Here is a 16,239-nt window from a genome sequence, read left to right as displayed (position 1 = left end):
GCTGATATTTTGTAAAATAATTATTTTTACTCATGCATAAATTGCAAAAATGATCTTATTGTGAATGATTAAGTCTAAACACATTATGTGTATTAGCGGTATAATAATTATAACCAAACAATGAAAAAACATTCAAATTCAGGTGCCAACACTTTTATTCTGCTGTGTTTACTCTGTGTGCTTCTAAATTGCTCCTTTAGGAACAAATAAAGTTCTTTTTAACTCAATTTGAATTGAGTTTTTGTTTTTTTTGGTGTGTCCCGAGTATTCATCTTAATCCCCTGAGTTTGGTTGTTGGGCTGATCTTAGTTTATGGATAATGGTTTAAAAAAAATATCCAGTGAGCATCTGTCGGAGGAAATTGGCCAGATTCTATTCTATTATGTTCAGAGGCGCAGTTTGTGAACAGGCAAGGCAGGCAACTGCTTAGGGCCCCGAGCCTCTGAGTGTCGGAGGCCCCCGACCAGCTCGGGGGCCCCAAGCAGTTGCCTGCCTTGCCTGTTCACAAGCTGCGCCTCTGTCTATACAGTGTAATGTATTTTTTTTACTAAGTTTATATAGTTTTTTAAAGCTATTTACAGTATTTTATTGTTCTTTACATTTATATTTTCACATACTTTTTAATGACAAGGTTTTTCCATGTTATTTCATTCATTTCGGGAAAAAAATAATATTTTGAACTCATACATTTTTCGTTGGTGTCAGATTATTTGTAACATAATGGTGATGAACACTGGTTGGAAGGGCCCCCTGGGAATTTTTGCTTAGGGCCCCTACAGACTCTAGAATCGCCTCTGATTATGTGGTGAAAGCACAATGAGGCGGTGCGAGTGCACTGTTGAAGGTCACAAACTTAACTTCCGGTTCTGCTCTCTAGGAAACTCACAATAGTGATCAGTGTGTGCGAGGGGGCGTGGCATCTGGGTCACTTTTCAATTGACAAGCGCATGGCCCAATAGAATGGCTGGGTGGCGCGGAGGGGGCGGGCCACTTGATGACCACTGTTTCCCCTCGGGTTTAGGGTTTGGTTTTAGTTTAGCAGTTGGGGACTTAATTATTCTTCGCTCGGCTCTGGTTGTATTAAACAGCCCTAAACTCTTATCGGCCGTCGTCATGTCCAACAACAACGCCAGCAACAACTTAATTATCGCCCAGAGGGCCGTGAAGCAGCTCCGGTTAGAGGCCAGTATCCGGAGAATCAAGGTACGAGCCCCTCAACACTGACACACAAACACGGAAGACAGCAAGACGTTGAATGGCGGAGACCGAAAACTCGTGTTGTCACGACAGAGTTTTCGTAGTTTTGTTTCTCAGGGCGAAGGAAAAAGTGTCGTACAAAGTTACACTAAGGGCACACAGTGGGCCCCGGCTGAGTAAAGCGCAGATACCAGTTGGAACAAGTTTGTACCGTGTTGTCGCCGTCTGTTTTGGGAAGTGCGTGTGAACCCACAAGAAGTGACACTCGTGTTTGTCCAAAGTTCCGCTTCGTCTGTCGTGTCAGTTATTTGAGCAGCATTTGACTGAACAAGAGACAACGTGGATGCATGTGTTGTACAGCTGCTTGCAAATGTTATGCAAAAACAAAACAAAACACAAATAGTTTTAGTCCACGTAATAGACAGGTCATGTCAAGTGTTTTTAATGCTAATTTTTTCTACATTTACACCAATATTTGTTAACTTTAAATTGTTCAATCTAAATATTACACCTAAATGTTAAGTATTGAATCTAAATATTACACATAAATGTTAATATGAATGATAAATGTTAAATATAAAATGTTCTGGGTGAAACTAAATATTTAGCTCGTGTGCAAATCCACACGACCGCTAACCGGAAGTGCCAAAATAAGAGCTTGGGATGGTCAGACTTTGTGTTTATATATTTATTTCTAGATTTAATATTTAACATTTAGGTGTAACATTTAACTATCTATGATCTAGCTATTTAATGTGCACAAGTTAACAAATATTGGTTTAAACATGGAAAAAGTTAACGTTAAAAAATTCACAACACCTTTTTTTAAACGTTGTTTGGAGCTCAATGTGGCCAAATGTTGCAATGTGCGATAAAACGATGGATTCTGCATAAAGAAACCTTTTTAAAATATATATATATGGTGTTTCTATTACATAGACTCAGACACGGATATCACTATGTTTTGCTCCATGTAAATTGTGCATGTTGATATCAAAACGTCTAACTGCGTTTTATCTGACGGATAATTGCGATTTGGTTGGCGATACTTTTTTTGAGTCAGGGTTGATATGAACTTTTTCCAACATGACAGGCAAAAAGTGAAGAATCAAATGGGCAGCCTCTGTAATTTGCTTATTTAAATGTTTTAAATCTTTCAGTCCTAATTTATCATCAACTGTAAATTCTCCAAAATATTTTATATAGGGACCTATTTTTTGAATATTAACAAACTATTGCCCTTTACTTCACCAAATAAAATGTCACAATCACATTTGTGCGTAACATAACTGACGATATATTCTCACTATTGTTTACTGCCATAGCTGTAACTTTTACTGTGGATTTAAAACATTTTTTTTTCGGTCATTTTCAAAATATGTACTGTACGTGCGCTTTGTTGATACTGACCACATCATTTCTAAATCACCTTTTAGAAAACACCAATCATCACAATGAACTGTCATGCAGGTAGATCGGTTGGTGAGGGACAGATTACAACAAGCAAATCAATCCAGTCCAAATTCATTTATTGGTCATATATTTATTACTGTATTGTAAAGGCTGCAGAAGCCTGATTTCTTTTCTTTTATCTCCACACAGTTTTATATAATTACAGTAAGACCATTACTTGGTCAGATTATCTGATTGTACTTTATCTGATTGTTTATATGGGTATTTTAATGAATTTTACTTACAACGTGTTTAAGTGATAGGTTGACTTGTTTGGCTTTTAACCCTTTAACACCAAGCGTCTTGTGTGTTAAAGACAACACACACACTCTGCATTACCATATTTACACAACGGTTTGTGCTAGTGGAAAAATTCCAGCGGTTCCTGAAAGTTGAGAAGTTGCTCGTCAAAGCCAACGCGTGGTTATTACGGTACTTTCACTCGCGCTGTTGCAGGAAGAGAGGAGAGGTTTGCAAAAATATATATATATATAGTATATATATAGCCTATATATAGTTTTTTGGCCTGTTTTTGGACATTGAGAGAAAAAATTTATAATTTAAATGTTTTCTACTGCTCCAATTTCAAATTGAACACACAAAATCTGGTGCATCTTAGCACATTGTACAAGAGGGGAGCACATCATGTAATGTATATCAACTGCCAACATTCTGAATCATGGATTATTATGGCAGGAACAATGACTGAGGAGGGAAATGAAAATGATCCCTCATGTGGCTCAGGGGAAGGATTACCACCAACCACCAACTACTCTCATCTATAATCTACTGCATTTATGAATACATGGATATATAAATTGCTTCCACCATTGCATATGTGTATCATGTAAATCCTACATTGTTAAATTGTTAAAATGTGAAGTAAAAGGCTACAAATTTCTTATTAGCGACCCAAAGGAAATCTCTCACAATCCTGTCTGTGACCCTGTCCTGACCCAGTCTCTGTGAATAACTGCTGTACAACGTCTGGTTCTGCAGGTGTCGCAGGCTGCTGCTGAGCTGAGAAACTTCTGTCTGCAGAATGCCTCCAAGGACCCTCTTCTGATGGGGGTTCCCTCCAGTGATAATCCCTTCAGACCACCGAAGTCCTGCTCCCTGTTCTGAGGTAGGCCTGCCTTTTTATCGTGGAGGGACCCAGCTGGGGAGATGAGCTGTAGCATTAATTATACTAGGGACGACTGTAACTACACCTTCACATTCAGTTTAGAATAAAATCAGTCACCTCAATTCAGGGAGGCGCTATAGAACCCCAAAGACCACCAAGGTTTGAAATAAGTACACATGAGAATAAACACACACAGCGTTTAATAAGCAGTCATTTTAGGGGTTTCATGTCTTTGAAGACATTTTCTCGAAAACAACGCTGTGTTTTTGGATTACGTTTTAAGCATGAAAAAGACAAGATCACATAGTGAACTGTTTCAGTGTGGGTAAAGCCTTACCATCCAAACTGAGACATTCATTCAGGTCTTAACAAGCCCAGTGTGTCCTGGATATGTCTTTAGATCTGGTCACAAAAGCCACATCCTAAGGTGGTTTAGGCTCACTCAAATGCGACCTGTCCCTGGATCCATGAAAGGCTGCCACTTCAGCTGATGTCCTCTGACTTGACTCAGTATTACAGTATTTTCCAAGGGTGTAGGTTTGCATATGGAGGGTGGGGACATGTCCCTACCAATATTAGAGACAGCTCAATGTGTACTTTTGCCGGTATGCTGTGAGAGGAGAGCGACAGTGCGCGAGGCGGATTTTTACGAGCATCGGTGAATGCATCACATAGAATAGAATGGAATGTCTTTAATTGTCATTGCAAACACAGAGGGGATGAAAGAGCTATACTTAAAATCAGTCTTGTAACCAAACCTACACCCTTGGTATTTGCACCTCTCATGGCCTATACTTTAATTGGTTTGTAGCCACCACTACAATACAAACACTGATTACCATAGAAGTTAGTTTTTGTAATAGTTAACCCATCTTACAGCTATGGGAGTACTGCTTTGAGTCTCTCTGCCTGTCTTTGGCACACACACACATTAACAGTAGACACAACTGTACAGTCAGACAGGGTAAAAAAGAAAATAACAAATTATTAAATATAATAACACCTTTTTTTGTCAATCAAACAATAGCCTAATTGTTTCAGATGTTCTAGCCACAGTAGTGTTTCACAATTTGTTGTTTTTGCAAGTGTGTGAAGCGTCTTTTTGTCCTCCACAGAAAGAAACCTATGAAGGCTTTCTTCGCTTCTACATGTTTCTGTGGATCCACCAGCTCTACTTGGGATGATACAACATGGGAATGATGGACAGATGGGGGTGGGGGGGGGGGTAGGTTTGAGGGTCGGGGTCCATGTGTTTGCCAGAACTAATGGTATCATAACTCGCATCTGTTACATTAAAGCAGGGCCAAACTCTACTCGTTGGTATTGACACACTAGCCTGACTAATGATTAAGCTGGCCTTGGTTTACCTAGTGCTTAACACGTCCAGTCTCCATTAACTGCAAGGCAGTCCACGTGACAGACCACTGAAAGTACAACTTCCTCCTGTATTTTGTGTGGTACAGGCAAATAACAAATTAACACTAATTAAACAAAGTGCTGTCAGAATATATATATATATACACACAGTGGAGTGCAATTTTTCCTTCACTTGAATTTGGGAAAGTATATCTTCACAAAACAAAACACTGTGCATGTGGCCAACTAACGTACTGATCACTACTGAGCTAGAATGATGGGTGTCTTACACTACTCTTAGGTTTGTGTTGAATGTAAACGCTGTTACGACAATTCTGAGGTACAACAACATTGAGCAGACTTTTAATCCTTTCAGTGCAGGGCATGTGATTGTTGATTAACCATTCACCCCCCCCGCCCTTCTGTACATACGGAACAGCTTGTCAAAGGTCGCTTCTCTGTTCATGTCTTTTTAATTTAAGAAATTATGATGAATAATGATGATAATAATAAAACACGTCAAGGCCTCGCACTATTTGGATTGATGAACCTGTTTGCAAAATTTGTTCATATTTGTATTTAATGGATCGTGCTGCAGTGACTTGTTGCATTAACTTATTTCCAAGCTGAAATCTTGTCCCAAAATGGTCACGACTGTTAATGTAAATGGTAATTCTTTTTCTTAACTTTGCTACCGTGGGCAGCCTTGTTCGAATAAATTCCTTTTGAACACATTGAATGTTGTATGTGCTTTTTTTTTTTTTAAATATCAGCCCTTTTGTTGAAATTAAAATGTCCTGTTTGTCTTTTAGTTAATTTATGTGGTTCTGTTGATCTACAATGTTCTTTTAAGTGAGGATAGATACCAGTTTGGGGCTCCCTCTTAGTGTGAACGTGACTCTGGAAGTCACACCATGGGGACAATACATGAATATTTCTTGCCCTTTTGACTTAAAAGCCATCAGTTATGGTTATGGATGATTAGCCGACTCACAAGAAGAATATGCAAACAAACTCTTTATGTCGCAATGTGAACGAAGAAGCCTGTAAACTGCACACATTCTATTTACGAACCCACATTATGCTATGTCAGGACGTCATTACTTCCATTAAAGTATTTTCTTTAAATATATATATATGTGCATGTGTAAATATATATGCATGTGTAAATATATATGCATGTGTATATATGTATGTGTATGTATGTGTAAATATATTTACACATACATATATATATATATATATATATATATATATACATATAATACATAGTATGTACAGTATATGTATATATATGTATGTGTAAATATATAATATATATAAGTATATATATGTGTATACATATGTATGTGTATATATATGTATTTGTATATATATATGTATATGTATATAAATTACTAATATATTAGTTTAAAGAAACTACAATTTGCTTTTGTGCTTGCTTCATTTCTTCTTTGTGGATTTTGAAATTGGATGTGGTTTTACACACTACAGAAGCTTTTTTTTTATGCTAATCTCAAAATAAAATCAGCTTAACTCCCTTGGGGCTTAGTTACTCTGCCCCTCCCATCATGGACAATTTTTTTTTTTTTTTTATGAAACAACCTAATATAATTATCACATAATCGGAAAAAAAAAAAAAAACAGATCGACTGAAGCATCTTCTAAGCTGTTGTCTGTGGTAATTAGTGGAAGTGCCATCACCTGGCAGTGAAAGAGGAAGAACCTGTCTGAGGAAGGGAAGAGAAGGTCGTACAAACGTCCCTGTGAACTGATCCCTCGTTACCGACGGTGAGTGAGGTTTGCCATTTGAATTATTAAAACAAAAAACTAAATTAGCACACAAAAGAAGCACGGTAAACTATATCCCTTTGTCCCAACTGTGTCCAGATGGCTTCCAGGTTTGGCCTGAGGCGAGCTGAGAAACACCAGGAGTATTCAGGTATATACCAATTGAACTAAACTGTACAAAACCCTGCAGATGTTGATCGTGGCATCCTTTTTAGTCACATCTGGAACTTCATTTCTTTTTATTCCTTGTTTCTGCTTCTCCCCTTTCCTACAGACTCCTCTCTGCTCAGGGATCCCAGCCCCAGCCCTGTGAACGAGCTCTCTCACAGTGCCTCCTGGTGGGCTGATCGGGAGCAGCACAGGGAGCAGGAGGACTTACTCAGAGTGAGTCAGAACTGGGTAAACACTCACTGGCCACCTGTTGACACAAATGTCTTTTTAGCCAATGGCGTGGCAGCCGCTTAATGCATTTAATCTGACCGAGCTTCAGAGTGGGGATAGAGAGGTGATTTTAGTGGCTTTGTATTTCAGAAACTGCTAGTTTTCTTGGATGTTCACAAACCATCCATGGAGCATCACTTCTCTGAGTGAAGATACACTACCGTTCAAAGTGATTGGGGTCACCTATACAATTTTTTGTGTTTTCCATTAAGACTCACACTTTTATTCATCGAAAGAGTCGCAAAATGAATAGAAAATATAGTCAAGACATTGACAAGATTAGAAATAATGATTTTTATTCAAAATAATAAGTTTTCAGGTGTGCTAACATAATTGCACAAGGGTTTTCAAGGGTTTTTTAATCATCCAATGGTCTTCTAGCGCAATTAGCAAACACAATGTACCATTAGAACACTGGAGAGATGGTTGCTGGAAATGGGCCTCTATACACTTTTGTACATATTCCATTAAAGTCGTTTACCACATTAACAATGTATAAAGTGTATCTCTGATTCATTTAATGTTATATTCATTGAAAAAAAAAATATGGACATTTCTCAGTGACCCCAAACTTTTGAATAGTAGTGTACCTTGTTGATGCTCGAGGTAAGAGTCAAACCATGAAGCAGATGTGCTACACTAGGTGTATTTCCTGACTTTTTACTGGTTTTTGTAGGAGCAACTGCAAGAGATGGACGAGCATGTGGCCAGACTCCAGGACATGCTGAAGTGTGAGCGAAACAAAGTAATAAAATTCAACCTTTTTAGAATGTATAATAATAATAATAGCACTCCCCATGCATGCACAAACTCATATTTTGTCTGCTCACTAGTGCAACCATCTGCAGCTGCGTGGTAACCAGCTGCAGGCAGAGCTGAGGCGTCGAGAGCAACACTGCAACAGGCTGAAGGAGCGACTGTCTCAGTTCACAGTCAGACACAAGGAGAGAGGAGCCTGTGAGGCACACTCATCCACAAGTACAGCTGTTTGTTTATCTGTCAGAGTCCACTTAAATCTGCCATCCTGCATTTTCTCTGTCCAGCCATAGAGGTGCTGAACTGTCCGCCTGCAGGCCGAGGCAAAAGAGCGCAGCCCATCAAGTCAATCGCGTCTGCTGCAAAGTGAGTTGGCTGCAGTTGTTGTGCAAAATCTGATCTTTGCCTTTTATCCATGTCCGATCTCCGCTTGCTTTCCCCCGTCCTCGCAGACGTGAAGAAGCAGCACTGCGTGTGATGCTGGAGCGCAGAGAGGCGGAGCTCAGAGAGGCGATGAAGCTGCGTCACAGCCTCACCACTTTACTTCATGCGCTCAGAGTCGACATGGAACAGGTAAGGAAAAGAAGAGACTTTATAACAAAGACTAGTGGTGGTTAATACATTGAATCAAGAAAAATGTATTTATTTTAACAGCTGTTATTCACCTCAAGGTTTATTTAACATATGCTTAGAGCAGAGGTCTCAAACTCACTGAGTTACTATCAATGTATAATCGTATTTAAATGTATTTTTATTTTAGTAATTTAGTATCATAAGTTTGTATTGTGTATATCGTTCCATGGATACCTTTATTTTGAAATTCTTAGAAATATCTATCATCAAATTAATTTTGAGCTCATATTGCCCACCCCTACTAAATAGTTTTTTTTCCCTCTTGACTGCCCCCTACTGGCCAGATTAGATGATCTGTGGCCCCCCCAACGTCATTTGAGTTTGAGGTTTCAATTTTCACAAGTTCTCATGTAAATAACCAAATGCTGTGGTTCGGTTCGTTTGCGTAGGTGTGAACGCAATCAACTGGTCCGAGACCACCCCTTCATCTGCCCTACTTTGGTACGGTTCCTCTGGTGTGAAAGCAACCAAACCAAATGGGACGAAACGTTCTGGTTTAATGCATTATGGGTATGAGATATGGGATAACCCCGGATTTCCACCGGGCGCGTCAGTGCCTCGGATCCTCAGCGGCACGGTTTTGCGCCGTTCTCTGCCCAGCTTCCATCCCCACCGGGCGTGTCACAGCCTTCCGAGCCAGTCGTATTAAGAACTTGAATCAAGTTCAAACAAATCACAGCAAACCTTATCTCAAAGCATGTTGACATACCAAGATTTAAACCTTCCACTTTGATCAATCGCAAATTAATTCAGCATCTGCTGAGGAATAATGTGAAAAAATTCATATAACAGACCCTGTCAGACTCTGTGGATAAGCAGGATGAGGCGCCACATGACAACAAATCCTTATATGAAGCTGAGATGGTGCTTGGTGACCACGTGACGGGAGGAGTGGTTCAGAGTTGGAGGACGTTGCAAAGGAGACTGGGAGACCTCATATCTGATGGTAACCCCCTGAGCCAGTGATTTGATATATTAATAAGTCCAAGTGATTCGGTCAATATGTGGTTTCTCTTGAACGCAGGTCACGCTGGCGTCGGTACTGACCATGATAAGCTCTTGGCTCAGCTAGAGACCGAGCTAGGAGAGAGTCAACAGGTCGTCAGGTTACAACAGCAACTGCTGCAGGTATAACTCATTGTTGTGCACGCCCGCACACTTGCCCGTACGCGTGTTAGCTGATCTCCTGGTTCCCGTCTGTAGGGGAGCGTCGCCTCGCCTGTCCCATCTGAACTGGCCGATTCATACTTTTTGGAAGAGTGGGAGCGTCTCCAGATGCGGTGGGCGGAGCTCAATCATCAGAGGAGGACTTTTGAAAGGGAGAGGCAGTCCTTCACAGATGCTGCCATCCGACTGAGCCGCGAGGTGAGGATGGTTGCTGGAAATGGGCCTCTGTACACCTATGTACATTCCATTAAAAACCAGACGTTTGCAGCTAGAATAGTCGTTATATTCATTGAAAAAAAGTGCTTTTCCTTCAAAAATTAAGGACATTTCTATGTGACCCCAAACTTTTGAACGGTAGTGTACATTTTTGTGTGTCGGTAACGGGCGGAAATTGGCTGCTCCTAGCATCAAACGTATCCCCTGGTTGAGATGTTTTTGAGAGGGGTAGTGAGGCCTTTTTAGTGACACATGGTTATTCTATGACTAAATCCAGTACATTTCCTACATAATGTACCTCCTTATGTATGTTTGAGTTGTGTTTTATCGTTGACAGCGCTGTGATTTTGAGCAGCAGAGGGCCTGTCTCATGAAGCAGAAGTATTTGCGTGACTCGCCTCTGTTTGGCAAAGGAGCGCCAAGCAGCAAGAGAAGAGAGAGTACTGCTCTGAGTAAGTACTCGTGCAAATAAAGGGTGAAATTGTAAGAGGTCAATGTTTTAAATGTTTGCACTACAAAAATCATCATGCATCCGACTCTAGATTTCACAGGTTTGGGCCCCAGCAACATATCTGGCTGTCTTCCCATTACTCCGTCGTCCACAGAGTCGGGGTCAGCTACGCTTTCTGTATTCCACGAGGGGAGAGTTGGAGTTCCAACTCCGAGCACTCCTGAGCTCTACGCTGCCCTCAATCTATCGCACAGCTGCAGGTTAGTCCTGACTCGAACTAATGGTAAGAGTTTGTTTACATCCAAATCACAAGCTGTGTGTGTGTGTGTGTGTGTGTGTGTGTGTGTGTGTGTGTGTGTGTGTGTGTGTGTGTGTGTGTGTGTGTGTGTGTGTGTGTGTGTGTGTGTGTGTGTGTGTGTGTGTGTGTGTGTGTGTGTGTGTGTGTGTGTGTGTGTGTGTGTGTGTGTGTGTGTGTGTGTGTGTGTGTGTGTGTGTGTGTGTGTGTGTGTGTGTGTGTGTGTGTGTGTGTGTGTGTGTGTGTGTGTGTGTGTGTGTGTGTGTGTGTGTGTGTGTGTGTGTGTGTGTGTGTGTGTGTGTGCAAATGCCACCCCTGGCTCTCCGTTTCTCCCTTAGATCCAGAAAGGTTGATCAGCAGTCAGAGACGTGGCACAGCAGTGCAGAAGGGATAGAGGACCCGCCACTGGCTTCACAATTGGACTGGTCATTTTAATCTGTTTAGAAGAAAAAAAATCATATTGTACCATATTTTCTCTATTTAAAATAAAGGCTAAATATATTTTTACTCCACTGCTTTATTTTTTTTTTTTCATTCTGAGTTTGACTTATGTCTCGATGACAGAGAAAAGTATTTCAAAATATACACGTGTGCATGTTTGTTCTCCTGTGTAGCACGAGCTAACGCTGGCTTGCGGTTAGCACAATGTTAGCAGGCTAACAGCTTGAGTTTTGCAAATATTAAAAACAGATGTCCACGTCTCGAGGTGTCATATGGACAGTTGTACTGTTGTGGTCAATGGGAAAATTGCTTTTTGGGCTGCGACTCGAGAGTATTTTTTTTGTTGCAGTACCACAAGTGGCCACTGGGATGTCTTCAAGGCAGAGGGGGGCAGTGCTCTGGTGCATCCATGGACCAGACAGATCGCTGTTTTGGCTGTAATGGGGTGGTTCATTTTCTCTGAAGGGCGTCGCAATATCTTAAAGAATATATATATTATTGTTATTGATGCTTTTCGGCTCTTATTATTGTGTATATCTCTAGCATATATATATATATAGTATAACTGGTTTGTGTGCTTTCCCATGCGCGATTGAGAAATATTTTTTTATATTTAAATTAGATAATTATTATTTTCCCGCACATATCTTGTTACTTTTGTATATTTAGCATAGATATTTTACATGTCCTTGTGGACATATAATAAAACGTCACAATTTGCTTAACCCTGTTGTGTTTTTTTGTTTTGTTTTTTTCGGGGGGGCCTCGAGAGGAGTCTCGCCCAGGGTGTCGTTCAAGCTAGAACCGCCACTGCGATCAACTTTTGACGGAGAAACATCAAAGGTAAGAGCAATTGTGCAGTAGTGGTTCAGTGGAGCGATTCCTGTATTTATTCTCTGTGGTGCTTTGAACCAAAGTGTTCCAAGGTGATGTGTGTGTGTGCACTTCTCATGTCTCTTTAGTGTGTTGTTGTGCAGGACACTGCATATTTGAACACTTATTCCTCTTTAAAATAATGTTTTAAACTACAGATGAATGCAATAATTAGGTGTCGACAACTTGGAACAAGCGGTAGCTGTACACGCGGAGAACTTCTTCTGATTACGCGCCTGCTGCGTGGCTCCTCCTGTGATTGGCTGCAGGCGCACTGAGCGAGCGTGTCCGCCGTCAGTCACCGTTTGTGCTCAATTATCAATCAAAGCGTTGTTACGCGCACCCGGCGCCGTCTGTCTGCTGCCCTTTTACGCCGTTATTACAGTCCCAACAGCTCGTAGTCGAGACGGAAAAAGAAGGCGCTCGAGTGAACGGCATGGTTTGGGATCTTCATCACCTGCCGCGCGTCATGGAATCGGACATCACAACTTTCCAGCCCTGGAGAGACTACATGGGACTGTCGGGCATCGTGAGAGGAATCATGGCTCAGAACAACGCCACTGAACCCTCAACACCAGCAACCACTGTCCTGCACTCGAACACAGAGGTGTTAAAGACTGAGATGTCTGTGCGCCTTGACGCATTTGACCACAGTGTTGTAGGAGCTGAGTGCGCCACCTGTCTCCTCCATGAATCACCACCTCCTGGCCTCTTTGCTCCTCCGCTTCTTCATGGTGGTTTGAGGTTCGCACCGAACGTCAATCGCGCTGATTCAACAGGTGTGGATTATAAACAAGTGCCTAAAGCCACGGATCCCCGGGCTCTCCTCCACGAATCCCCACCTCCTGGCTCCTTTGCTCCTCGGCGCCTGTCTGATGGTTTGAGGCTCGCACCGAACTTCCGTCGCGCTGATTCAACAGATGTGGATTATAAACAAGTGCCCAAATCCACGGGCTCCCGGGCCCCCAAAGACCGCACCAACACCACTCGTTTCAAACCACCGGAGCCCCCTGAGCGCATGTTCTGCAGCTTCTGCAAGCACAACGGAGAGTCCGAGTTGGTGTACGGATCCCACTATCTCAAGAACCAGGCTGGAGATGTCTTATGTCCTTATCTGCGGCAATACGTGTGTCCTCTCTGCGGAGCCACGGGGGCCAAAGTTCACACCAAGCGCTTCTGTCCGAAGGTGGACAGCGCGTACAGCTCCGTGTACGCAAAGTCCAGACGCTGAGCCAACAGGTGGCGCATAGCAATAAGACACAGAGGGCAGAATCATTTTAAGTGGTGTTTTCCTTTATTGGCACTAAACTGTGTGTGTGTGTGTGCTGTTTTTGTGTGTGTTTTGGTTTTCTTTTGCATGCTTTGGCACGTTTTGCTGTGAGGCCCTCTGTAATGCTGCTTGTGGTTTGTTTTGCAGCCCCATTTTGTTGATTGTTGATTGACGAACAACTGCCAGATATTTTGTTTGGGAGGAGAAAAGAGGAAGAAGAAAAAAACACATCTCATAAGAAAATGTATGTATGTCTGTTTTTAAAAACGTGGCCATGTGATGTCCAGTATATTTCCTGTCGATGCATTGAAGGATTTCAACACTAAATCATAACTTTATAAAACCTACAGTCATCAGTAATAACTTTCCTATACCACGTACCATGTATGTCAGCATTTTAACTTTTTAATGTGACTTGTTCTTGTTCTGAGGTGTGCGTATTGTACATGTCTGTTTGAGGCATGCTATTTTATTTTGAATATTGTACATGTGGCTTTTCAGAGAGAGGGGGGGAAAAAGAAGCCATTTCAGCTCTTTTCGATTTGTCAAATTTCTGTGAATATGCTTGTATGCCAAAAGTTATACATGTCTGATCTGACAAAAAATTCTGTGTGTATCCCCTTTTCATTCATTTCTCCGTTATTTTAAATGGTAAAATTGAAACCGACAATGAAGGGAAGCTCAACCTTCCTCTGGACAAAAATGGTATAACAATAATACTCGGGTTACCGACTTGAACAATGGCAGGCTTTATTTGGGGGAGAACCAGAACACTGAATGCATTAAACTAAAATTACAACTGTCAGTCATAAATGAAAATAGAATGATTGTGAAAAATGTAAGATCTGCGTCAGCACACTTGTTCCTTTTATAACCCATGAACTGTTGGGGTAAAGTTTGTGTACCTTGTTAATATTCTCAACTTAAAGAACTTCTTGAAGTTTTATTGCCACGTCGTAGGTTCTCCAGCTCCCTGTGTGTGGCCATGACCTTGTGACTAGATGTCAAAAGAGAACAATATCAGTTAATTCACCAACCCTAACTGTCAATTCCAACTTTCAAATCGGAGCTGGATCCAGTACGTGGTCCGAGATCAGATATACACTACGTCCAATATGTGGCCATATGTGGCTTGTAGATTATTCTCTCGATTGAGTATTGGTTTGGTCCATAAAATGTCAAAAAACGTTAAAAAACATTGATCAGTGTTTGTCAAACCTGGAAACGAATTTCTTGTTTTGTCCACAAACCAAAATGATTCAGTTTTAATAATTTCTTTGTTATGTGGAGCAAAGAAACGAAGAAATTATTCACATTTAAGAAGCTAAAACAATCAGAAATCTTGTTTTAATCATGAAAAATGCTAAAAACCAATTAATCGATTGTCAAGACGTTGACGATTAATTTAGTACTCGATTAATAATAGCATAATCGTTTCAGCGATATTGGGGGTCAATACATGCACATCTTAGCTTTCATACCAAGTGATCGAACAACTATACCATTTTGTGATGTTTCGCGTGCTGTTTGAAACGTTTAGATGCAAGATGATCGGAGTTACGCTTGCGTCCTGTCAAATCTGAGGATAACGAAGTGACGGTAAGGGAAGCTCCAGTTCAAAATGAAACAAAAACCTCAGAAAGTCAATCGGTAAAAGAAGAATGCACCATATTAATATTTAGAGTTATAGAAAATTCCTTATGTGACATGCTGTAAATTACACATGACAAGGTGCAATTTTTCTTTAAAGGCCTTGCCAGAGGTGCCAAGCAGTCTACAGCTGACAGAGCTGATTGCACACACCAGCCAATCAGAGCACAGAGATGGACATTAAAGGGGTTAAAACTAACCAATGGTGTTCGAAGTCAAAAGTTCAACTGATGATAGAGGAGGAGCAGGAATTGGAAGCAAAGAGACTACATGTACATAGAATGGAAAACAAAACATTTGGCCACCCACTTCAGAGAGGAGAGTTCTCGGATTAGCCCACAGATCAGGTCAGTAGCATCTTTGTAACGGTCCGCAGAGTCGGGGTTTTTCTGACTCTCCATTGCTTCCTCGTCACTTGATGAATACATGAAAACAAAAAAGTTTTAGTCAATAATTCAAGAACAACAACAATGATGTTCTATGCCACAAGTTGTTTATCTGAATTCAGTGTATGCTGGTTGGAAGTTCTGTTTGTGGGATTAAAAGCTCATTTACAGCCTCCTCACATGAGAATAATTGTGTTGAGCTGAGAGTCCGACACGTAATCCAAGCATCCAGATGCAAACAGGTCCGTGGTGTCTCTCTTCTCAGTGTTTACAGTCGGTCGCCTGGGTTCCTCTTCGGAACAACGCTGTGGTCAACAAAAATAAATCACCATTTTTTTTGTCAAGTTAAAATAATGATGCAGTCTACGTTCACGTGTGCGCTACACTGTCGATGTCAGCATCTATCCATCTGTGAGACGACTGTAAGATGCTTTTCTACCTTAATTAGCCTTAGCAATTAGCCATCTCACTTTGTATAAATGATTTACACTACCATTCAAAAGTTTGGGGTCACTTAGAAATGTACTTAATTTTGAAGGAAAAGCATATTTGTGAATATAACATGATAAAATGACAGTTGAGATCACTTAATATGTATTGTGTGAAAATACCCCTCCCCTGTCAGATGCTGCCTCTCACGTTGTCTTTCCTTTCAGTGCCAGTAGGTGTCACTGCAGTTTCACAGAGCTCAACACGGTTAACCGCACCTGGATGGGTGACTATGGAAGAAGTTCCCTG

General features: G+C 41.0%; 1 protein-coding gene across 1 annotated transcript; it reads left to right on the top strand.

Annotated features, from left to right (window-relative positions):
• Positions 1 to 7,021: 7,021 nt before the first annotated feature.
• On the top strand, positions 7,022 to 11,316 carry LOC310940973 (afadin- and alpha-actinin-binding protein B; the record flags this gene model as incomplete). Its single annotated transcript, XM_083906044.1, has 12 exons — positions 7,022 to 7,073; positions 7,197 to 7,306; positions 8,040 to 8,108; positions 8,197 to 8,320; positions 8,407 to 8,485; positions 8,572 to 8,692; positions 9,545 to 9,698; positions 9,777 to 9,880; positions 9,956 to 10,117; positions 10,473 to 10,587; positions 10,678 to 10,846; positions 11,220 to 11,316. 12 exons carry the CDS (start codon positions 7,022 to 7,024, stop codon positions 11,314 to 11,316), a joined length of 1,356 nt encoding a protein of 451 aa, XP_083762170.1.
• Between the last annotated feature and the right edge of the window lie 4,923 nt (positions 11,317 to 16,239).

Source organism: Microchirus variegatus, assembly GCF_963457635.1.
Source record: "Microchirus variegatus genome assembly, chromosome: 19".
NCBI classification, from domain to species: Eukaryota; Metazoa; Chordata; class Actinopteri; order Pleuronectiformes; family Soleidae; genus Microchirus; species Microchirus variegatus.
Note: the sequence above shows the minus strand (reverse complement) of the source record. Positions and strands in the feature narration are given on the sequence as shown.